This window comes from Mytilus californianus, unplaced genomic scaffold, assembly GCF_021869535.1.
Source record: "Mytilus californianus isolate M0D057914Y unplaced genomic scaffold, xbMytCali1.0.p SCAF_7, whole genome shotgun sequence".
Taxonomy (NCBI): domain Eukaryota; kingdom Metazoa; phylum Mollusca; class Bivalvia; order Mytilida; family Mytilidae; genus Mytilus; species Mytilus californianus.
The window spans coordinates 25,495,221-25,519,165 of NW_026262723.1; the positions used below are offsets into that span (position 1 = coordinate 25,495,221).

The 23,945-nt window shown below is 31.9% G+C and overlaps 2 protein-coding genes and 2 long non-coding RNA genes across 4 annotated transcripts; 2 read left to right on the forward strand and 2 right to left on the reverse strand.

Moving 5' to 3' along the window:
• Nucleotides 1–544: 544 nt before the first annotated feature.
• Nucleotides 545–3,793, reverse strand: LOC127707653 (uncharacterized). Its single transcript, XR_007984977.1, has 2 exons — nucleotides 1,943–3,793; nucleotides 545–1,789 (listed from the first exon to the last, which is right to left on the reverse strand). It is a non-coding gene; the product is annotated as an uncharacterized LOC127707653 (long non-coding RNA).
• An 11-nt stretch (nucleotides 3,794–3,804) lies between these two features.
• LOC127707652 (uncharacterized) lies at nucleotides 3,805–9,832 on the reverse strand. The gene is made up of 5 exons (XM_052212290.1): nucleotides 9,324–9,832; nucleotides 8,129–8,221; nucleotides 7,146–7,274; nucleotides 5,323–5,542; nucleotides 3,805–4,512 (listed from the first exon to the last, which is right to left on the reverse strand). The coding sequence occupies exons 1-5, from the start codon at nucleotides 9,411–9,413 to the stop codon at nucleotides 4,292–4,294; spliced, it is 753 nt and encodes a 250-aa protein (XP_052068250.1). The 5' UTR covers nucleotides 9,414–9,832; the 3' UTR covers nucleotides 3,805–4,291.
• Nucleotides 9,833–13,063: 3,231 nt separating this feature from the next.
• On the forward strand, nucleotides 13,064–15,223 carry LOC127707654 (uncharacterized). Its single transcript, XR_007984978.1, has 3 exons — nucleotides 13,064–13,395; nucleotides 13,791–13,904; nucleotides 15,131–15,223. It is a non-coding gene; the product is annotated as an uncharacterized LOC127707654 (long non-coding RNA).
• LOC127708305 (uncharacterized) lies at nucleotides 15,180–17,903 on the forward strand. Its single transcript, XM_052213154.1, has 3 exons — nucleotides 15,180–15,263; nucleotides 16,466–16,573; nucleotides 17,402–17,903. The coding sequence occupies exons 1-3, from the start codon at nucleotides 15,180–15,182 to the stop codon at nucleotides 17,618–17,620; spliced, it is 411 nt and encodes a 136-aa protein (XP_052069114.1). The 3' UTR covers nucleotides 17,621–17,903.
• Nucleotides 17,904–23,945: the final 6,042 nt, after the last annotated feature.

A 23,945-nucleotide genomic window follows, 5' to 3' on the forward strand; every position in this document is an offset into this window, starting at 1 on the left:
CAAAAAGCAGGCTGACTAAGTCCCTGCTGTTAGTAGACTTATTCAGTTGACTAAGCCTGTTCGTAGCATGATTATGTTGTACTCATGACTCAAAAGTACATTTTTGATTGCATTTATTTTCTCTCAATAGCTTTATTGAAACACTGTTTTTTTGTACAATATATATTAAGCTGGCTATAAGTATTTGATTAACAATGTGATGTATTAACACTATGTTGTCCTTGCAATCTTATAGCTTACTTTGCAGTGTGAGTGAAGACTCAGTGTTGAAGGCTGCACTGTGACCTTCAATTTCTTATATTTACTACTTCAGATCTAGGATGGGAATTGTCTCATTGGAAACCACACCACCTCTAATTTTTATATACATGTATAGTTAACATAACAACATGGTGAGTGAGTGTTGTAACCAGTTATTTCATGCACTTTAAAAGGATATGGGTTTTTAAAACATCTACATCTTAATGCAGATAAGTGTTGTCTATAGCTGATATTAATCAAAGTTGGGTTTTGGCTTCTACTATTCAGAAACAAAAACTTCTGATTAAAATTTTCAATAAGATAGCATTTGATAATAAAAATGCTTTTAACTTTATTAAAAATATATTAATCTTTGTTAAGACATATACATGATACAACTCACATAATATGTTCAAAATAACTCATAACCTAACTGAAAGTAGATGATTCTCAGTTACAGATTTTCTTTCAGTGGTATGCTAAACAATATTAAAATTCTTTATAATTCATTAAAAAATTGTTTATAGCAAATAGTAAACAAGTTAATGAAGTAACATACTATTTTTTTTAATTACACCTTAACAACACAACATTTAATTCATAACTGAACCAGATGCTCCGCTGGCACAGCTTGACACGACCGCAGAGGTCGAACCCTGAACAGTTGGGGCAAGTATGGACACAACAGTAAAGCTTGATACAGCTCTTAATTTGTATTGTAATTAAATAGTTGACACAGAATGAATGTGGTCTAAGAACTGGAAAAATTTAAATTGGACATTTATGGTCCGATATCCAAAATCTAAACACATGGTTAGATTCAGCATATCAAAGAACCCCACATATTCAATTTTTGTTGAAATTAAACAAAGTTTAATTTTGGACCCTGATTTGGACCAACTTGAAAGATGGGCCTATAATAAAAAAATCTAAGTACATGTTTAGATTCAGCATATCAAAGAACCCCAAGATTTTAATTTTTGTTAAAATCAAACTAAGTTTAATTTGGGACCCGGCTTTGGACCTTAATGTAGACCAATTTGAAAACGGGATCAAAAATTAAGAATCTAAATACACGGTTAGATTTGGTATATCAAAGAACCCCAAGAATTCAATTTTTGATGAAATAAAACTAAGTTTAATTTTGGACCCTTTTGGCCCCTAATTCCTAAACTGATGGGACCAAAACTCCTAAAATCAATCCAAACCTTCCTTTTGTGGTCATAAACCTTGTGTTTAAATTTCATAGATTTCTATTTACTTATACTAAAGTTATTGTGCGAAAACCAATAAAAATGCTTATCTGTGCACCTTTTTGCCCCTAATTCCTAAACTGTTGGGACTAAAACTCCCAAATTCAATCCCAACCTTCCTTTAGTGGTCATAGACCTTGTGTTTAAATTTCATAGATTTCTTTGTACTTATACTAAAGTTATTGTGCGAAAACCAATAAAAATGCTTATCTGTGCCCCTTTTTGCCCCTAATTCCTAAACTGTTGGGACTAAAACTCCCAAAATCAATCCCAACCTTCCTTTGGTGGTCATAGACCTTGTGTTTAAATTTCATAGATTTCTTTTTACTTATACTAAAGTTATTATGTGAAAAACCAAGAAAAATGCTTATTTGTGCCCCTTTTTGGCCCCTAATTCCTAAAATATTGGGACCAAAACCAATCCTAACCTTCCTTTAGTGGTTATAAACCTTGTGTTAAAATTTTGATGATTTCTATTCACTTATACTAAAGTTATTATCTGGAAATCATCCGTCCTTGAACGACACTGACAACGACGAAGATGTGATACCAATATAGGACCATAAAAATTTTAATTTAAGGATGTACTTAGGTGATCTAAGGTAAAATTAAATAAATCAAGAATTCAAAATTGATACTTTAAGCTGGAAGAGCAATAGTTAAGGTTCAAAATAAGCTAAAAATATTGATAGGTCATGGAGCTCCTTTTCGAGATATTTGATTTATAAAATATGGCGGGAAAAGGCTGACTCGGACTTTTACCTTATATTTGCATTGGTATTATTTGGGTCTCAAATCAAAAGAAAGAAAATCAAGAATCTGCTTAAATTTTGTCAAATGACCTTTTATAAGCTTTTAAGTCTTATGTTAAAAGATAAATAGGTGTTATGGGGCAAAATATTTTACTTTGTATCGTATTGAAAAACACCAAGGAGTCCGAACATTTGACGCTTATTCCAAAACCTCACCTAAGTACATCCTTAAGAGGTCGTATAAAAAAACACACCATTTATATATTGCAGAATTGTTTAAAAAGCAGCTTATTTAACGATTGATAGTTATAAAATGTGATTTTAGGAGTTAATTCCCTTTAATACTATTTGAAAATTTTCTTACTCACTAAGATGTGAAACAGAAATGAATTTATGTATTAATTTGAACTTTAACTGATTAGAAAAATAATTTGATAATGTTGAGCACAAACTTACTTGTGTATGAACCAGCATCACAATCTTAATAGTATCTTAAAATACTCAGAAAACCTGAATGCTTTTTTTTTTTTTAACTAAACTCATCTATTTCTATATATTGTACAAAATTTTATAATAAGCCTGTACAAAGTTGATTTATGTATAATATAGAATATACAAATTTTCCAATAGACAACTAAATTAAATAATTTAATGAAAAAATATATAAAAATTTGGTTGAATATATACATATTTACCAGCTCAATCGAGAATATCATCTTCCTGAGATGACCAAATAATTCTTACTTGTATAGTTCTCAAAAAGAAAAAAATGAAAAAAATATCTTTTAAGGATAATAAATTTGGTAAGGGGTAAGTTGAATAATGTGTTTTTACTTTTCTTAACATTTTTGCTATGTACATTTCCTCTTTCTGTATAAAAAATATTTGAAATAATAATCCAAAACAGCAAATTTTCCTGTAAAACAAGTGAGGGGTTATTGTCCCATAACATTATAGTAGGTTGTCAATTTTACTGAAAATTTAATGTCAGAAAGAAATTTACCTGCTTATTATATCAACCAATCAAATTTGCAATAACTGCTTTAAACATTCAACACCAACAAGATTCCATAAGTTTCAATCAGCTCAAGCTTACTATACATTGATCTTACAGATTCATAGATAAACAAATTTAAAAGTTTAAAATAAATCTTGATTAATTTAGTGAAAATTTCTAAAAGTGAAATAACTCTATTAAGGCATTAAATGAAGACTTTGGCTGATTTAGATGTAATTATTTGTATCTCTAACTATGGTGAATATATTTACTGTTTAAAGTTGATATTTTATTTCAATTATATTCATGAAATAAACTAATCAAAACTTTAAGAAATTGTTTTTGTGTCATGCTATTTTTCAATATTTCGATGAACATAACTCATGAATGTTCAGTAAAATTATCAATATCAAACTTTACCTAGATTTGATTTCCATTAACAACATATACAAAGTTAAAAACCTTGGGTTGAAAGGACTTTTGAACAGATATATCATGTTAAGGAGGGGTATTTGCGAAAAATACCAGCCGAGAGAATGTTAAATTTCGCGAGCCGTGCTATATCTGTTTAATTACACAGAATGTTAACGTTCAAAAACACATTGATGATCGTGACGTTACAAGCGTCCAGTCGGATAGAGTATTTTTTGGCAAATACCATGGCAGAGAGGGTAAAAAAGGCATATCCTTTTTGCATATACCCCGGCGGCGTTAAAAAATGAACGATATTCATTTGATAACAGTAAATTGGTGAAAAATATACTGGATATCAACCAATCAAAACCCAGGATTCTTACATAAGGTGTAATTATAATATATATATGAACATCATATATAAAATTGTATTGTACATATCAATATGGAAGTTGTCTTTCATTTATTCATTGGAAAAAACATAATTAAATTTAAAAGCTTTGGTTATACAGTTCAAAAGTTATTGAACAGAAAATACAAAAGGTTGCAAAAGCTCAATTTTTTTATTTTTCACAAGTGACCCAAAAATAGAAAAAATACTGAAATTTAAATTTATATTACTGACATCTTAATAATTACTCTTCAAAATGAAGACCCTCCACTTTATTTATTTCATCCAAAATAATTTTTGAGTATTTTGATATTATTGCTGAAACATCTTTGTTATTGGACACATCTCTTGACCCTACAATAATTTTAAGTTCTATTTTGGTTTTTTCTAATTGGTCTTCACTTTCCTTTGCCTTTTTGCAGTACTGTATTAGCTTGTCCGGTATATATTTTGGTGTTTTCATGTCTGAAATATAAAATAAATTTTTATAAGCATAAATTTTTATAAGCACAATTTTTCTGCGAAATTGTAATTAAAAAATTTGAAATAATTAAATTTTTTTTTTTCAATATTGCAATGGTGCATAGGGCAACCAAATATACACCTGGAAAAAAAAGTCTTGCAAAACCTCATATTTAGTCCCCTTCCAAGGAAGTTGAAGGGGTTTTTAGGTTTGCACTCTGTCTGTCTGTCCGTCTGACAATCCCTCCATCCGGCAAATCAGCTTTCCACAATCTTTTTTCATACTTTAAGATAGTAGTTTGATTTTTGGTATGTAGTATAACCAAAACAATTTACAAATTTTTAGTTCTAATTTTGTTCTGGTCTGACGTTGTTTTTTTTTTTTTTGCAGACTTATAGACCTTGGACTTAGAAAAATCACATAAGTAATCTGTTTTTCAACTTTTTTTTGTTATGCTTAAAGGTATAGACTTCATATTTGCTATTTTGTTAAAACATGACAAGTTATAGATAACATTTGAATTTTGTTCCAGTCTAATAATTTTTTGCAAAGTTATGGTCCTTGTCATGGTTAAACTATATGCCAAATATGAAGTCAGTATCTTCAAGCATGATGAAAAAAAACAAGCTTCTTTCTGAGTTTGGTAAAAATCCAGTATAGTTTAGGAAAGTTATTAGGTAAGTTAACCTAAGTTGTTTATGCTAAAATTATTGTGTCTCTTATTGATTGTCCTTTCAACTTTTTTTTATTATTATATTTTTTACTATAATGTTGACTATTACTTTTTCTTTAAGCTTATATAATTAGATTACCTTTGAACTCATTCAGTTTTTTCGAATAATTAGGATATTTCTCAACAGCCGAATTCCACGAATCTTCCCCAGTCTGTTCAGTGAAAATCCTTTCAAGAGCTTTTTCCTTTTTATTATTTACTAAACTTTCAGCTGCCTTTTGTAAACTTTTGCTGTCAGCTGCCATCTGCAGGAAATGAGCCCTTGTAACATTCGATTCTGCCTGCAGTAATCTAAATAGCTGTGAGAAAAAAAAATAGAATGTTAAATACTACAACTTTCAGTTAAATTAACATGGTAGCTTGGTAGTTTGAATCTTGAATCTTGGTAGTTTTGACCTGTATTTTTGGGCTAGAAACATTACTGTTTGGAAAATCCCATTGCAATCAACATAAAGCAATATTAAATTTAATTCTAAAATTAGAGGCTCTAAAGAGTCCGGTGTTGCTCACCTTGGTCTATGTGCATACTAAACAAAGGAGTAAGATGGATTCATGACAGAATTGTGTTTTGGTGATGGTCATGTGTTTGTAGATCCTACTTTATTGAACATTCCTGCTGTGTACAATCATCTCTATCTATAATGAACTTGGTCCAGTAGTTACAGTGGAAAATAATTTGTAATAAAAATTCATAAAATTTATTAAAATTGTTAAAAATTGACTATAAAGGGCAATAACTCCTTAAGGGGTAAATTGACCATTTTGGTCATGTTGAAATATTTTTAGGTCTTACTTTGCTGTACATTATTGCTGTTTACAGTTTATCTCTATCTATAATAATATTCAAGATAATAACCAAAAGCTGCAAAATTTTCTTAAAATTACCAATTCAGGGGCAGTAACCCAACAACAGGTTTTTGATTTTGAAAAAACAATTGTGGACAAGTTTGGTTAAATTTGTCTCAGTAGTTTTAGAGGAGAAGATTTTTGTAAAAGATTACAAAAATTTACAAAAACTGCTAAAATTAACTATAATCATCTATAATGAACTTGGTCCTTTAGTTACAGTGGAAAATAATTTGTAATAAAAATTCTCAAAATTTATTAAAATTGTTAAAAATTGACTATCAAGGGCAATAACTCCTTAAGGGGTCAACTGACCGTTTAGGTCATGCTGACTTATTTGTAGATCTTACATTGCTGAACATTATTGCTGTTTGCAGTTTATCTCTATTTATAATAATATTCAAGATAATAACCAAAAACGGCAAAATTTCCTTAAAATTACCAATTCAGGGGCAGCAACCTAACAACGGGTTGTCTGATTCATCTGAAAATTTCAAGGCCGATAGATCTTCACCTAATAAACAATTTTACCAAATGTCAGATTTGCTCTAACTGCTTTGGTTTCAGAGATATAAGCCAAAATCTACATTTTACCCCTATGTTCTTTTTTTAGCCATGGAGGCCATCTTGGTTGGTTGGCCAGGTCACCGGACACATTTTTTAAACTAGATACCCCAGTGATGATTGTGGCCAAGTTTGGTTAAATTTGGCCCAGTAGTTTCAGAGGAGATTTTTGTAAAAGTTAACAATGACGAAAGACAGACGACGACGGAGGACGGACACCAAGTGATGAGAAAAGCTCACTTGGCCCTTTAGGCCAGGTGAGCTAAAAATGTAATAATAAAAAAAATAAAGTTAAATAATTTAACATGTCACTGGACATTACACATTCTAGTTAATTGTTGGCAATCATGTCTTTTACCTACATAATTTTTAATTTATAATATATTAATCCAGGCAGTTGTGTTAATTAGCCATCACTAGTGTATATTTCAAATGTTTAGACATTTATAAAGTTTCAAATTTTGATTTTCTTTTCCTACTAACTTTACCTACCCTTTGCGGAACACTATGGTTTACACCCTTTTGAAGTTCATAGTTTCTAACTATGGTTTCAAACAACTGGAATGAATCCTCTGGATAACGTGCAACACTCAGTATTGTACTTATGCTGTCCTTAATTTCCTGTAAGAAATAATTCTACCTGTATTATTACCATTGTATTTATGAATAAAATCAGAAAAAAATAGATTAAAAAAAATAGAGAATGTATGTGTCAATGTGACACTGAGCCCCCCCCCCCCCCCCTTTTTTTGCATATAACATTATAAAGGGGCATAATTTACAGGTTTTATACCATATGAATGAGGCACATTAGAGAACGGACAAAAAATTGAGCAACATTCCCATTGATAAAGGGGCTTAACTGAAAAACGGTCAAAGTGATGTCGTCAAATTGGAACTTGATCTTGTGTTTTGTGGTAATGAAAGCATTCTTTATAAGTTTCATTACATTTGGTTGAGACTAACTAAAGTTGGTACATAAAAACAGATATGTGTAAAACTTACTGTTTCCAGTGGGGGCATAACTAGAACACTGAGATTTAAAAAGGGCTCTTGTGCAAATATATCATTGTAAGGGACATAACATCATTTCAAGTTAATGATAGCTGAATTGTCAACTTACAATTTCCACATAAATTTTGAAAAAAAAATATACAAAACTTTGGCACACCAGACACAGTACTTCTTTCCCCAGTGATGATCCAAACTAAAAAGTTACATAGCCAAAACAAGTTTAAAAAATTGAACAGCATAGCATGTGGCCCAATAATTCCAAAAAGACTTTTATAGGCATGTATACATGCAGATGCTAGTGGAATCTTTCTGTTTGTGTTCAGTTGAATTTCTTAACACAGGATATCTAAGCACATAATTGAACTGAATTGTCATTAGAGGCAGAGGAAAAAATATTTGAAATAGTTTTCAATGGAAAGAGGACAGTAGACTGGTGCTATCTATATTTATTAAATATTTACCTTTAATTCAATTTGGCTAAGGACCTCCTTCATTTTTCTATTCAAATCTTCCTGACCTTCTAAGTGGAACTGATGTGCCAACTTTATTTTATCCTGTTAAAAAGAAAGCAATTATAAAAGTAAATCATTTGTGTATTAAATTATAGTTTGCTGTAATAGATTAATATTTGCACTTGCACAAATAAAGTCTATGTTTACTTTTATCAAAAAAGTTAATGCATACTTTTACAAAATAAAATAATTGTATATTAGTACTTTAAAAAACAAAATATTCTTTACTCATATATTTAAATCAATAAAACATGTAGAGATAATCATATAAATAAGAAGATGTGGTATGAGTGCCAATGAGTATTTGTAATTTTCAGTTGTATGCAGTAATGTAAATAATGTGATAAAACAATAATTCAAACTTCATTTTGATTGGATAACTTCATAGAATCACCAATTGATGCTGTCAGTGCTTAAAAAAACATAAAGTTTACTCCTAATTATACCTCAGTCGACAAATTTTGTAAAGACATATTTCACTGGTCCATCCCTTTGTCCATCCGTCTTTGTCAAAATTCCTGTTTGTACCTAGGATATTGCCTTCATTTTTTGTCATATTTCCTTCAAACTTGAATGATGTGTTGTTTACAATAAAGGTTTAAATGGGATTGATTTTTTCTGGAGAGGGATAAGATGAAAATCATTGATATTTGTTAGTCACCAGGATAGTGTCTTCATTTTTATGTTTAAAGCTTGGATAGGATATTAATTTCAAAGATATATGATTGTCAACTTGATAGCGCTTTTTTTTTTGTCGGATTTCTTTCAAACTTTACTTGGGTGAAGTTTTTTAATCATCATGTTTTATTTTTAGTTCACAAGTCGGTCATTTTTATATGACAGCAAAAATCTTTTTGGTGAAATTTTTTTTATGGGGGTCAAGTCACAACCATACAGTGTATTGCACAAAAGCAAAATAATATATAAAATCAAATTACATAACCAATTCTAAGTTCTTTGACTACAATTATTCTGTGTCAGAAACCTATTATGTGTCTAATATTTAATTACAATCCAAATTCAGACCGGTATCAAGCTAAAGTATTGTGTCCATTTTTGTGCCACAGCTGTTCAGGCTTGGACCTCTCTCGTCCTATCAAGCTTCACTCAGCGATGCAATTTATTAATGTTATGATTAATTTACCTGAAAAGTAAATGGCAATGACTTAGCCATGTCATTGTCAATGCAGGCAAGTCTCAGTGCCTCTTCTTGTGTCAGTCCTACATACACCATACATGTCACTTCTCTGAAAGATCAAACATTTTCCATAATTTATTTAAATAACTATTAATCATAGAAGTGATATTTGTCCCCTGCAGAAATGAGCATTTTTGGAAGACATACTTCATAATCCATAATTCAATCCTTCTGTGCATCCATCATTCTGCACATGTATATTTATATAACTTTATAATTTGAGATCTACGTCTTTTTATGCCCAATTTTTATGCCCCATTTATTAAGCCCCATTTATGGGCATTATGTTTTCTGGTCTGTTCATTCGTCTTTTCATCCGTCCGTTTGTCCCTCTGTCCTGCTTCAAGTTCCCTATGACATAATCTTACTAATTTTAATTTCAAAGTAGGGATTTTACCCCATTTTTACGGTCCACTGAACATAGAAAATGATAGTGTGGATGGGGCATCTGTGTACTGGGGACACATTCTTGTTTCTCTTAAGATTAAGCCTGTATAAAGCTTAAATGTTGTGTCCATACTTGCCCCAACTGTTCAGGGTTCGACCTCTGCGGTCGTATCAAGCTGCGCCCTGCGGAGCATTTTATTAAATTTGTCAACATGAGGTCCAAAGGGTCCAAAATTAAACATTGTTTGATTTCATCAAAAAAAGAATTAATGAGGTTCTTTGATATGCAGAATTTAACTGTGTATTCAGATTTTTAATTTTTAATCCAGTTTTCAAATTGGTCTACATTAAGGCCCATAAGGTCCCAAATTAAACTTAGTTTGATCTTAACAAAAATTGAATTCTTGGGGTTCATTGATATGCTGAATCTAAACATCTATTTAGATTTTTGATTATGGGCCCAGTTTTCAAGTTTGTCCAAATTGGGGTCCAAAATTAAACATTGTTTGATTTCAACAAAACTTGAATATATATGTGGTTCTTTGATATGCTAAATGATAAATCTAACCATATATTTCAGCAAATCAAATTATTAGGGTTCTTTGATATGCCGAATCTAACTTTGTTTTTAGATTTTAAATTTTTGGTCCTGTTTTCAAATTGGTCTATATTGAGGTCAAAAGGGTCCAAAATTAAACTTTGTTTGATTCCATAAAAAATTGAATTCTTGGGATTCTTTGATATGCTGAATCAATCCATGTATTTAGATTTTGGATATTGGACCATAATAAGTAAATTTAAATTTTTTAAGTTCATTAGACCACACTTATTCTGTGTCAAATACTTAATCACAATCCAAATTCAGTGATGTATCAAGCTTAAATGTTGTGTCTATACTGGCCCTAATTATTCAGTGTTTAACCTCTGCAGTTGTATCGAGCTGATCATGCCGGAGCATTTATTACATCTTAAAATAACATGTATATTTTGTTAAAGAGCAGAGGTAAAAAAAACAATTGGTAAATAAGTGTCATTAAAACATTTCTATCAAAATATGGAATAAAGCAATTACTGTCTTTTGTATTGGTCAATTAAACTAGATTACTTCATAAAAAAACAGAAAATGTATGTAATTTGGCCCTGAAATTGCCAAAAAAAAAAATTCAACTTTTTTAAATATACAGATTTCAATTTATTCTGTTATATATAATGCATTGGTTTTTTTCCAGCCAGAAGAAAACGAGGTCGCCCTAAAGGCAGTTATAGCAGGAAGAGGCTGTTAAGTTTAAGTGGGTCAGATGAAGATATTCCCCTATCCAGACTGAAGAAAAAAAAGGGTATTTATACTTTTCAAAAATGCCACGCTTGGAGGGGACATAGTAATACTGAGCATCTGTCTGTCTGTCAGTTCATCTGTGTGTCCATCCTTCTGGTCTTGTTAGCACTCTCACATGTACAAATCTTACTTGTCAAACTTGAAGTGGTTGTTGATAGACTTTTTAAAAAATAGTTTATATGCCTGATCAACTTTTTATTAAAAGAGTTATGCACTTAGAAAATGTTAATTATATGGCGAATGGCCTTGTTAGCGATCTCACATGTACAATTCTACAAAGAGTTTATAAAACTTCATATCATATTTTAAATTTATTTGAGTTATGCGCTTTCACTGTACAATGTATTAACTTTAACATGATGAAAGGAGTAGGTCCGGTAAGAGCCGATTTTGGCCTCAAATTTCAGGTTCATCTGACGAAAGATTTTGGGACACTTTTTAAACACTTAAGTGTCTATTTCAGTTGATATTGAATTAGTTTATGTGAAAGATTTTAACTGATTCAGTCATAAAAAACACTCCGATGTAAGCTTAAATATGAAAAATCTATCGAATATACCAAAAAATGTCACTTTTTAGATGGTTTTTGTCAAAAATGAAAGTGGTCGCATCCGTGTTCATCCTCAACCATTACATATATGTTATGTATTATCCTCAAATACAACTTATATTTCAATATTAAGTATGAACACAAATGCCGCCACTTTCATTTCAAACAGAAACTGTCTAAAATTTAACTGAAATGCTAAAATTGTGATGATTTCAGTTAATGATGCTAGTACCCAATATATGTGCAAATGTTTGCACCTGTCCTAAGTCAGGAATCTGATGTACAGTAGTTGTTGTTTGTTTATGTAATATATATGTGTTTCTCGTTTCTCAGTTTTTTGTATAGATTAGACTGTTGGTTTTCCCGTTTGAATGGTTTTACACTAGTAATTTTGGGGCCCTTTATAGGTTCTTGTTCGGTGTGAGCCAAGGCTCCGTGTTGAAGGCCGTACATTGACCTATAATGGTTTACTTTTATAAATTGTTATTTGGATGGAGAGTTGTCTCATTGGCACTCATACCACATCTTCCTATATCTATTGTATTGTCAAAAACTGCCCATATTTATGTAGCAGAAGCATGCTACTTTCCAATAAATAACTAGAAGTTAACAAGTTAACAATATTGTAAAACTGCTATATTTTAGGGCCAAAAAGGGGTCTTACTGGACCTACTCCTTTATGCAATGTAGAAGACATTGGAACTCTGTTCTTTTATTTTTATTAGCACCAACCTAATGAAAGTTTTGGGGATTTTTTAGTAATAATGAATAGTTGGTAAAATATTTCTTTTGATTAAACTTTCAAGTCATTCAATTAATCAAAACAACATCCTGTTATCAATATCTGATATTGATTTTTTTTCTATATTTTGTAATTTCAGTACAACATAAAGTAGATATAAACTCAATTGCTGCTATTTTCTGCTGTGTAAGTTTATGCCTTACATCAGTACCAACTGAAGCCATCAACACCCTCAGGGACCACCTAGCAGGGATGTCAAAACATGACTTGAGCCAGTGGGTGCTAGATTGGTTATGGACACATCCAAGGTAAAAATCAATTAAAAACATCATATAAGCAGGTATGACACAGAAACTGAACATTATATATGGATAATTCTTATATAATGCTCTATGTTCATTTAAACATAGCAATGTTCTTTATTTGTCAACATTTTACAACTGCCTATAATGCTTGGCATAAAAATGAGGAATAATATAGGGGCTACCACCAATGTTTTTGTATGTCAGATTGTCAATGAGACAACTCTCCATCGGCATCGATGAATAGCACAGGAGTCACTTTCATAAAAAACTTATGACTAAGATTGATCGTATGTATACTGGATTGTACATTAATTACCATCAACTTAGTAGTAAGATTTTTTGTGAAATGGACCCCTGTTAGAAAGGAGGAAATACTACAAACATGCCCATAAAGCCAGACAACACCCAGACAAATATATGTCAATGATTATAGATGGCATGGACCAATCAAAGACTGAGATACCTCATTTTTTATACCTGTCTTCCCTTACCGCAGGAATGTGGAAATTGAGAACTCATTTGGTCGGAGCACTGGTGCATGGCGTAGGATTATATGGATTTTTTGATTGGTACCAGTATGCACACTCCTCCAATTTGACAATCCATGTAATTCTAAGTATTCTCCTAATGACTAAAGACAGTCTTCCTGATGTTCTTTACCTTCAAATGGACAACTGTGCCAGGGAAAATAAAAACAGGTATGGTGATACTGTATGTATTTAAAATAAGTAAAAGAACATTCACACTTGGATGCAACAATCAATTTTTGTACTCATGTGTGATGCAGAAAATGTCATACAACCATTAAATGCTTAACTCCTTAAAACATGACAGACACAAACTGAACATCATACAATAATTCATGACTGCTTGAAACAAATTGAATTTTAGTAATTGTAACTAACCATTGGTAAACCTTGGTAACTTTTATTTAAAGGTGAAATTTATGAAGATGATTTAAAAATATTTTATAGATATCAATAGAAATAGGACTTGTTCATATCAAGATAGTAAATCTTGAAAAAATATTAACTGTTAAACACAATTTAAATAGTATATGATTATTTGTAAATCATAACTTTTTGTGTTCTAGATTTGTATTTGGATTTCTCAGCCTCTTGGTTGAACTGAAAGTGTTCAAGAAAATCAAGGTTTCATTTTTGATGGTTGGCCACACTCACGAAGACATCGATCAGGTTTTTTCAAGGTAAATATAATTCCCTCTATTAAGATATTGACAAAATCTTTGCATTTAGTTCATTATGTCATGGGTTCAATCAGCTTTTTACTCAATATTAAGGTATTAGAACAGTAACTCCTTGGATAATGCTTTTTATTGCATTATACTAAAAAAAAAATTGAAATGCAACTGCCTATTGTCGAGCCTGCAACTTTTGTCGTAGAAAGCTCGAAATATGGAAAGAGATATTGCTGCGGCTATGACACTAGCTAACTTCTTAAAATCTTTAAATTTTAGAAGGTGGAAGACCTGGATGCTTCATACTTTGTATATAGATGCCTCATATGCATGTTACAAAGTTTTCGTCAGTCACATGTCCAATGTCCTTGATCTCATTTTCATAGTTAAAGTAAAGTTTTTTTTGTAATGTTAAATTCTCTCTTATAATAAGTAATAGGATAACTATATGTGGTATGTGCATACCTTGCAAGATCCTCATGCCGGTCAAATAGTTCTCACTTGACCTCGACCTCATTTCATGAATCAGTGAACAAGGTTAAGTTTTGGTGGTCAAGTCCATATCTCAGTTATTATAAGCAGTAGGTCTAGTATATTCAGTGCATGGAAGGACTGTAAGGTGTCATCTGACCTTGACCTCATTTTGATGGTTCAGTGGTTACAGTTAAGTTTTTGTGTTTTGGTCTGTTTTTCTTATACTGTATGCAATAGGTCTACTATATTTGGTGTATGGAAATATTTTATGATCTATATGTCAGTCGCACAGGCTTTATTTGACCTTGACCTCATTTTCACGGTTCATTGCTCAGTGTTAAGTTTTTGTTTTTTGGTCTGTTTTCTTAAACTATAAGCAATAGGTCAACTATATTTGTTGTATGGAAGAATTGTTTGCTGTACATGCCTGCCTGGCATGTTTCATCTGACATTGTCTTCATTTTCATGGTTCATTGGTCTATGTTTAGTTTTTTTGGTTAAGTCTATGTGACAGTTGTAGCTTTATATTTAGGACTATCAACATAATATCAATGATTAGTAAAGAAGGTGAGACAGTTCAGCGTTTGCACTCTTGTGTTAACTTTGAATGAGTTAATTCTTTCATGTAATTATACAATTAAATGGAATTCATCTTTTTATAATACAACAGCTTTCTTACATTACCTATCTTCATTTATTTCATACATACCAGTATTGAATAGTTTTATGTTCTTTATAATTTTAACGAACATTTTTTTCAGATTTTCAGTATGGTTGAACAAACATGCAGCTTTTACACTACCAAGACTAATGCATGCGTTTGAAAACTGCTTCCAACCAAAACCCCACGCCATCAAAACCAATGATGTTTATGACGTTACAAATTGGATTAAGGTACAGAAGTCATTGTGACAGTTTGCTACTCAAAAACAAAATTAATGGATCAGACCCTCAATTAAAATCCAACTTCATTCAAGCATATCATATTTAATTTGTAAACTGGATCGCATACTCACAAACTTAAGATGAAAGTCCTTTTGACTTTTATTCAGTTTGTGAGTTAACCGACTTAGTTTACACATCAGTAACCTACAGAAAAAAATAGTTTAAATCTATGAGATCTTCTTATAAAAAATGCATGTTTTATCTTATCACAATTATCATAATTATATCAGTATAATATATATACACATTGTACGTGTGTATGGATTCAGTCGTATTATTACCAAGCTTAAGTCAATTAAAATAATAACTACATGTATATGTAATGGACATATCATTGTGTCCTGGGACTCAAAGGGTTAAGCCGTCTTGCAAAAGCAATACAAAAATTTAGGCAACCATGGGGCATAGCAAGACACACAATGAATAATGATGTCAGTGTAGTTCTTTTTAAAAGGACTTGCTACAATTCCCTTTCTTTCTTTTATTTATTTATATCTTATAATTTGTTTGTTTACATACTGAGAAGTGCCATGATACTTATTGCCCTTTGAGAAAGGCCTTCTTCAGCAGGTGTCAATATACATGTTATTGCACACTCTTAGTTATAACTGGAATTATGTCAGACCACTAAAGATAAAATTGAAAAAAAAAATAGGAAGGGACATGTAGCAAGTCTGTCCTAGTCATATAACTTAGGAAGCAATGAAAGGAGATATATAGTCAATACTGCCAACATACTTACCTTGTAAAATAGCCTATTATTGATAATTATTAACCAACTTACTACATTATGTATAGAAATGCCCATGTTTTATAAAAGGAAAATTTCGACAACTGGTCATTATGAAAGGAGAATTAGCTACAGCCATGCATTACGAAATCACAGCCATGCATTATAAACAGACGAATGGAACATCGATTGAATCAAAATGTCGGTTAAATAAGTGGCAACTTTTTTTTTAACTTAATATCTTAAAAAAGAAGTTTAAATGATGTTCAGTGTTTTGTAACGACTTGTAACGGAATTCTGTGATTTTGTAATGCACAAGTCTCAGGTCCAATACAGCTAACCTCGAATCTATAACAGGGCCAATACAGAAACAGCCAGTTAATAACACTATAATATTTAACACTTTTTTCTTCTATTTCAGGATTTTATCAATCCAATCAGTGGCCATTCCCAACCACACACTTTTAAATTTGTCCTTGGAGATGATGGAAAATCAAAATTCTTGTACAAGAAATGGGCAAATGATAAAGTAAGTGATGTATGACTGTATTAAGGTTTTCCCATGATATGAATGGAAAAGGGGAATATGTCAAAGATACAACCACTGGACCATAATGTATAAAACAACTCAAGGCCACCAATGGGTCTTCAACATGAAGAAATCTCTTACCCATAGGAGGTCTTGAACAGGTCCTAAAATCCTAATGAATACTAGATCAAGAAAAATTGTCCATAATATGACCAGTATAAAGCTATGGCATATAAGTACTTTGTTGGATTCTTAAATTAAACAGACTCTCCATTATTCTAGTAAGTAATGCAATTGTATAATGTTGGCTGCATCTGATAACTTGCTTCTTCAAATTGAAACAATCAGTGGCGGATCCAGAAATTTTCATAAGTGGGGGCCCGCTGACTGCCTAAGAGGGGGCCAGCTTCGGTCATGCTTCAGTGATTCCCTATATAATCAACCAATTTTTTTCCAGGAAAGGGGCCCCCCTCTAACTTGCCTCTGATAATGAATAAGTAAAAGAAAACAACAGTGCAAAGATCTTCTATGCTGTTTCTTTCCAAATCATAAACATTTCTTTAAAATAAATTTTGGTATAAACAGAAAAAAAAAATTGAATTTGAAGCGGATAATGTACAATTACACAAACATGTTTTCATTATTTATGTTATAAATAAAACTCTATGGAAACATTTTGTCTTAGCAAAGAGTTTTTACAGTCAGTAGCTTTTTTCAAATAATAATATAATTGATGCAATTTGACAGTGATATACCACACTTGCAAGTATAAGAATTTTTTAATTTAAATTTTGCAATTGTTTGATTTATCAACTGTTAATTACTTAGGTTTGGCTTGAGTGTAATGGTTCTGAAAAAAATATACTGAAGGCTATTCCAAACACATGTCCATCCTTTATGCCCACCAATGACGACCAAATCGATGTTGATCGTCTGAAAGCAGATATTAATAAAGTGAACAAACAATATGGTTGTAACAAAGATGGCTGGTGGACATCTTTTTTCACAGACATTGGTAAGCATTATTTTGTTTCTGCTCAGAACTGAAGATGTCAACAATGTCAGGGTCAAAATCATGATGATGATAACGTGTAAACAGTATTAGGGATATATATGTATTGGGTCTAACTCCTCATTGATAAATTGATGCAGACAGTCATAAAAGACTGGACTGCAACTTCATTCCTTAATATTCACACCTTGTCGGGATTATTAAAAATATGCAATAGGATAAAAAGAAAAATTATTAACTTGTGTGCAATATAGAAATATGAAAATGTGATAGGATAGCCAATGAGACAGCTATCTAACACAGACCAAATAATGTAGATTTAAGCCACTATAGATAATGGTGTAGTCTTTAACAATAAGCAAAACCGATATGTTTTAAAGTAAGCTGTAAAAGGCCCAACATGACAAAATGTAAATCAATACGTTTAAAACAAGAAAAACAACCAGTCAGATTGGGAGTGCTCATTATACCTGGGATAGTACTGAATAACAGCACAGCATGAGAAAATAAACTGCTTCGCTGAGCGCAGCTAGATACGCCCGCAGAGGTCCAACCCTGAACAGTTGGGGCAAAAATGGACACAATATTCAAGCTTGATTCAGGTCTGAATTTGGATTGTAATTAAATATTTGACATATTATAGGTTTCTGAATAAATGTACTCAAAGAACTTGAAATTTATTATATGAATTGAATTTATGTTCAATTAAAGATTTCTTGCTGCTGTGCAATACTTAGTAAATCTGTTGTCAGACTATAAACAAATAAAGTTCAATTAATTCTCAATGTTATATAAGAATTTTAAGAAAATAAAAAGGGAGCTTACATCAATAGATATAAACAATTCACCAAAGTTTCATGAGAATTGGTGACAGCATTTTTGAGTTATTGTCCGAAAACTGGAAAATCACCCCTTTTTTTAATGAATAAAACCCCATAACTCAGAAATGTAAATTCTAATGCAATTCTTTTGTATCAATGGTTCTGATTGGATGACACTAAGCGTAAAATTCTTTATGTCCTTGTCTGTAACTAAGGAAGCCGACATTTTGAATTGCGGAATGTATTGACACGGAATTTTTACAATAATAAGCAAAAAAACTCACATGTTGCACTTAGAAATCTTCTTTTAATCAATTTTAATTACATTCTGAAGCGGCCAAGAAGCCAGAAAACGCCCGGTGTTTACGTTTGACGCCGGAAGCATACCTATGACGTCACCTAGTTTAGGGGCCAAAGAAGATAACATCTTTTCGCGGAATTTTCTTTAATGAGAATTTTACACTGAAATAATGATTGAAATTGAATTATGTACTTGTTTTGCATTAGAATAGAGATAACTGTATTGTATTTGAAGCTTTGCGGACGTCCATCGGTAGTTTTACTGTCGCAAATTTAGTTTACCTGGCGACGCGTCTACGTATGTACGTACATCCCAAAATTGGTTTTCGTTCTCTAACTTGAGTTTGCCTCAACCAAATGTTGTGAAACTTATACACAATGCTTATTACCACAAAACACAGATCAAGTTTGAATTTTGGTGACGTCACTTTTACTGTTCTAGAGTTATGAAACCGACAGAATGTGAAGCTGGGCTGTGCTTCTATTCTGTTTAGACCCAAGTACAATTCTTTTTTTATACTGCAACTCTTAAATTGATTACTAAGGAAATACTTTGGGAAGAAATGACAATTTTACATTTGAAGCAGACAATTTAAAAATTCTTCAAAACTCATAGTTAAAACAGTATAGTACAAGGGGTCAAAAACTGGACCCTGGGCCCCTTGTACCAAACCTGTATCAGGGTCAAGAGGGAAGAGGGAAGCCTGGTGTGAGGCTGTTGACATGAAGGACATTTGGTGTCATGGTTTTAATCTGACAGAAACCAAAAAACTCCCTTTAAAAATAAAGGAAAAAGTTGATACTTTTACAGACTTTTGAGAATGTTTGACACTTTTTAAAGAACAAAATTCTTCTTGATAATAATGATAGCTTTTTTGAAATAACAGAAATGTTTTTAATTATAGATTCTAAATGCATCAAGTTTTCTTTTAAGGACAGATATCTTAATTAATGTTACAAATTTCTATTGAATTGTTACTTAATTATTAGAAATTAAATGACAAAATTGTTAGCTCACCTTTCCTTTAAGGCAAGCTTTTGCCAGCACTTGGCACACACTGCCATGAAATTTTCAAACAATGACATTTTGGATTCTTGTATCAACACTATTTATTTGTAATTTATAATAAGGATTATAAATATCAATAAACTGTATACTAAGCAAAGATGTTCAGCTAAGTCTAATCTTTAATTAAGACAAATTAAAAGAAAAAAAACGGCAAAATGAATTTTTTGGCTTCTATCTAAAAAAACTAAAGAAACTAGAGCAAAACTAACCTGGCTTAAGGTAGATCATAAGTATAAACTTTTTGAGACAGAATTTTTTTATAATTTGCCAAAATGAAGATTTTACTTTGCTTTTTTCAAAAATATAATAAAAAGTATGGGTCACCGTACTATTTTTCATGCTATGATTCGTTGAAAATTGCCTAAATTTGGTTAGATTGTTCATGAAAAAACACATTTGTGTGCATATAGATAGAAATTTGAAATAAATTGGGAGAAGATAGGTTTTATTATATGTTTTAAGAAAATGAAAAGAAAAAATGGTGTCACCGAACTTGTTTTCTTGCTACACGGAAAAATAAAAAATTTCCCTATTAGTCCAGTATAAATTTTTACTAAAAGAGTTATCTCCCCTTAAATGGTTCATTTTAAAAAAAATGATTCTAAGAACAAAAATAATTGATATTTGTTAAAATATTTTGCATAATACAATAAATCACCAAGTTTTGTTTATATGAATAAACAGTCTAACCATTAAATTGCAAATCTGTCTCCAAATTGGCAGATTTGGGCAAATAACTAGACCGATTTTGTACTGTGATTGTGCAATCCAAGATGGCGGTATACCATGAATTTACCTTAACAGTGTTTATTTTGTACTTACTGGAAATTTTCAGTCAAATAAGAAAGGGTTAATGACCCCTGAATGTTTGATTTTATGTAATTTTTTCTACACTTGATTATTCTCCTTGATATATTTACATATAGAAAGTAAATAAAAACTGCAATTATTTTCACCGAAGTAAACTACAAAATGGTGAAAATTAAAGTACGTTACTTTTGTAAATTCAATTCACTACTTATACGAGTTGATGCCCTTCATAAAAGATTTTTCCACTTCAATTTTTTTTCAGAAACTGGAATTGCGAGAAAGTTTAAAAAGCATGTTGCACATTTTGTAGCTTGAAACATACATAGGAAAAGATATGATAAGACTACATTTGTGCTCATGAGTCATATATATTTTTACTACTGCAGACAGTCACTAATTGTTATAATTTGAATTTACATATTTTCTTCAAATTACAAATCATGTTTAAATTTTCAACAACCAGCAAATTTTAATGTTTTTATGTCTTTATGAAAGAATTAGAATAGAAATTTGATACTGAAGACCCATATTTGATAGCCTTAAGTTTGTCTCTTGTTAAAAAAAAAAACCTCTTTGTACTGATTTTATACCAAGAACTGTGCTCTGAAATTGTCAAGAGCAATTACAAATGTAAATGTGAACATGGCACTTATAAAATTCAAATCTGATTTATTTCAAGTATGTTGTTATAAAGTCTTATATGTATCTTGTATAACAATTGTAGATTATTCCAACTCACTACCATTTTGTAATTAAACAGAACATTATCATATTAATTTGATACTGCAATAAATGTGGATTTGATTTGACCAAACTTGGCAATCAATTTCCAAATAACCTTAAATCTGAATTTCATTCTTTTATTGATATAAATAATAATTTATTTTCAAGTTGTAGAGCTAGCTAGAACCCCGAGTTTTCAAAGTGCTTGAAGTGACTAGTTGGTGACACATATGCTGAAAACACGATACACACTCACCATACTGTTATGTTAGAAACTAGCTAGCATTACAGCAGTGGATAATTAAGGGTTAGAAAGTGCATACACTACAACTATACATGCATATAAGCATGAAAGCAAACATAAAAGTTATTCAATAGCGAGAAAAGTATGAATAAAATGAATTGATTTTAATTATTGTATAAAATAAATACATTAAATTGAGAATGGAAATGGGGAATGTGTCAAAGAGACAACAACCCGACCATAGAGCAGACAGCAGCCGAATGTATATTAATTAAGAGAAGAGAAGGTGTTACAAAAAGAAAAGGTGTTCTCTTATTAAACAAAGAGAGCGCATACATAACAAATATACATGCAAAAAAATAGCATAAACATGAAATAAAGCTAGATACAAATGGATTTATTGCTACTTTCATAAAGTGCTTAAAAATAATGCTTTTGACAGTAGACAAGGTTGCAAAATTTTAAGTAAGCAAATAATACATAGCATATTGTTCAAAAGCATTGAAACAACACAAAAAAAGGTAAATCTTCTATGAGTAAAGTTAGATTTTATTCCTCTAAATCTGAAAACATTTTGTTATTTCAAAATGTTCCAATGTAAACAAGTAAAAATTAAATCCATTTCAAAGTACAGCCCATTCATGTCAAAGTCTTAATCAATCTACTCCCTTATTCAACCAATAAATCCTGAGCATGGCACATCATTCAACTAATCCTGTGCACCGCACAGACTGAGTCAACTAACCCTGTTCACAGCACAGGCTTAATCAACTAACCCTGTGCTCAGTACGGCCTTAGTCTACCAACCCTGTGCACAGCACGGCCTAAGTCAACTAACCCTGTGCACAGCACGGCCTAAGTCAACTAACCCTGTGCACAGCATGGCCTAAGTCAATTAACCCTGTGCACAGCACGGCCTAAGTCAACTTACCCTGTGCACAGCACAGCCTAAGTCAATTAACCCTGTGCACAGCACAGCCTAAGTCAACTTACCCTGTGCACAGCACAGCCTAAGTCAACTAACCCTGTGCACAGCAGGGCCTAAGTCAACTAACCCTGTGCACAGCACAGCCTAAGTCAACTAACCCTGTGCACAGCATGGCCTTAGTCTCCTAACCCTGTGCACAGCAGGGCCTAAGTCAACTAACCCTGTGCACAGCACGACCTTAGTCAACTAACCCTGTGCACAGACTGTCAACTTACCATGTGCATTACAAGGCCTAGTTAACTTACCTCTGCAAAAATGTATGTTACAATTTAAAATTTTTTAGCTGTATACATATCTGTATGGTGTAATAGATAAGCTTCATTCTTCATAATATACATAAGGTATGTCAAACCCAACAACAAAACTCAATGATCATGTTCAGTATGGATATGATGTTAACCTTACTCATTTGCTCTTTCACTCTAAAATGCATATGAGACATGAAAAGTGTCTGAAAGATAAATATTATTAAATTCCAATTAAATAATAATTCTAGAATTATTTAATACCCTGTTTTTAGATAAAAGGAAGAATACAAACAGACTCAGGGTGGGAATGTAAAAGGGATGAACGTGAATTGGAGCGAACATGATTTTGGGTGAAAGGACAAGAATTCGAAAAGAGGGGGGGATGAATAATCTGGGAAATATATTTTGCAATTTTTTTGTCTGGGAGCAAGGGGGATGGAAGTAGAAGTTAGGGGAGAAAATTTTAGAGTAAAAGGGAAGAGAAATGGGAGTTGGGGATAGAGAGTGGTAATCATAATAATGAACCCCTGTCCGAGGGAAGTTATGGGGTACCCCATTTTACAGGTTGGGACCAAACCCTCTATATGGTTTTCAGGGGTGGATCCAGCCATTTATAAAAGGGGGGGGTTCCTAACCCAGGATAAAGGGGGGGTTCCAACTATATGTCCCCATTCAAATGCATTGATCGTCAAAAAAAAGGGGGGGTTCCAACCCCCGGAACCCCCCCCCCCCCCCCCCCCTGGATCTGCCACTGGTGTTTAAACCTGTATAGAGGAATAATCCTTCTATAGAGGGGAATTTTTGTTTAGACTGGATTTAAAGCAAAATAGGGCAGAATGGCATTTTCTACTTATTATGGCAGTAACCTGCTACATTTTATGCACCAATTGATGTACTTAATTTCATTTCACATGCCCAGTTTACTGCTAAACTGACTGAATATACAATCTATTGTACACCATAATTGAAAGCTGTGATGATCAGGTAAATTCCACTCAGTTATGCCTCACTGAACAGAATTTCTATTGTTAATTTAACATAAAATTTAAAGGTCAACTGCATGTCCCTTTTGTTGTTGATCAGGTGTTCAGATAGGTATACAATAGATTGCAAGTTCTGTCACTTTAGCAGAAAACTGGGCATCCCAGGCCATTTTT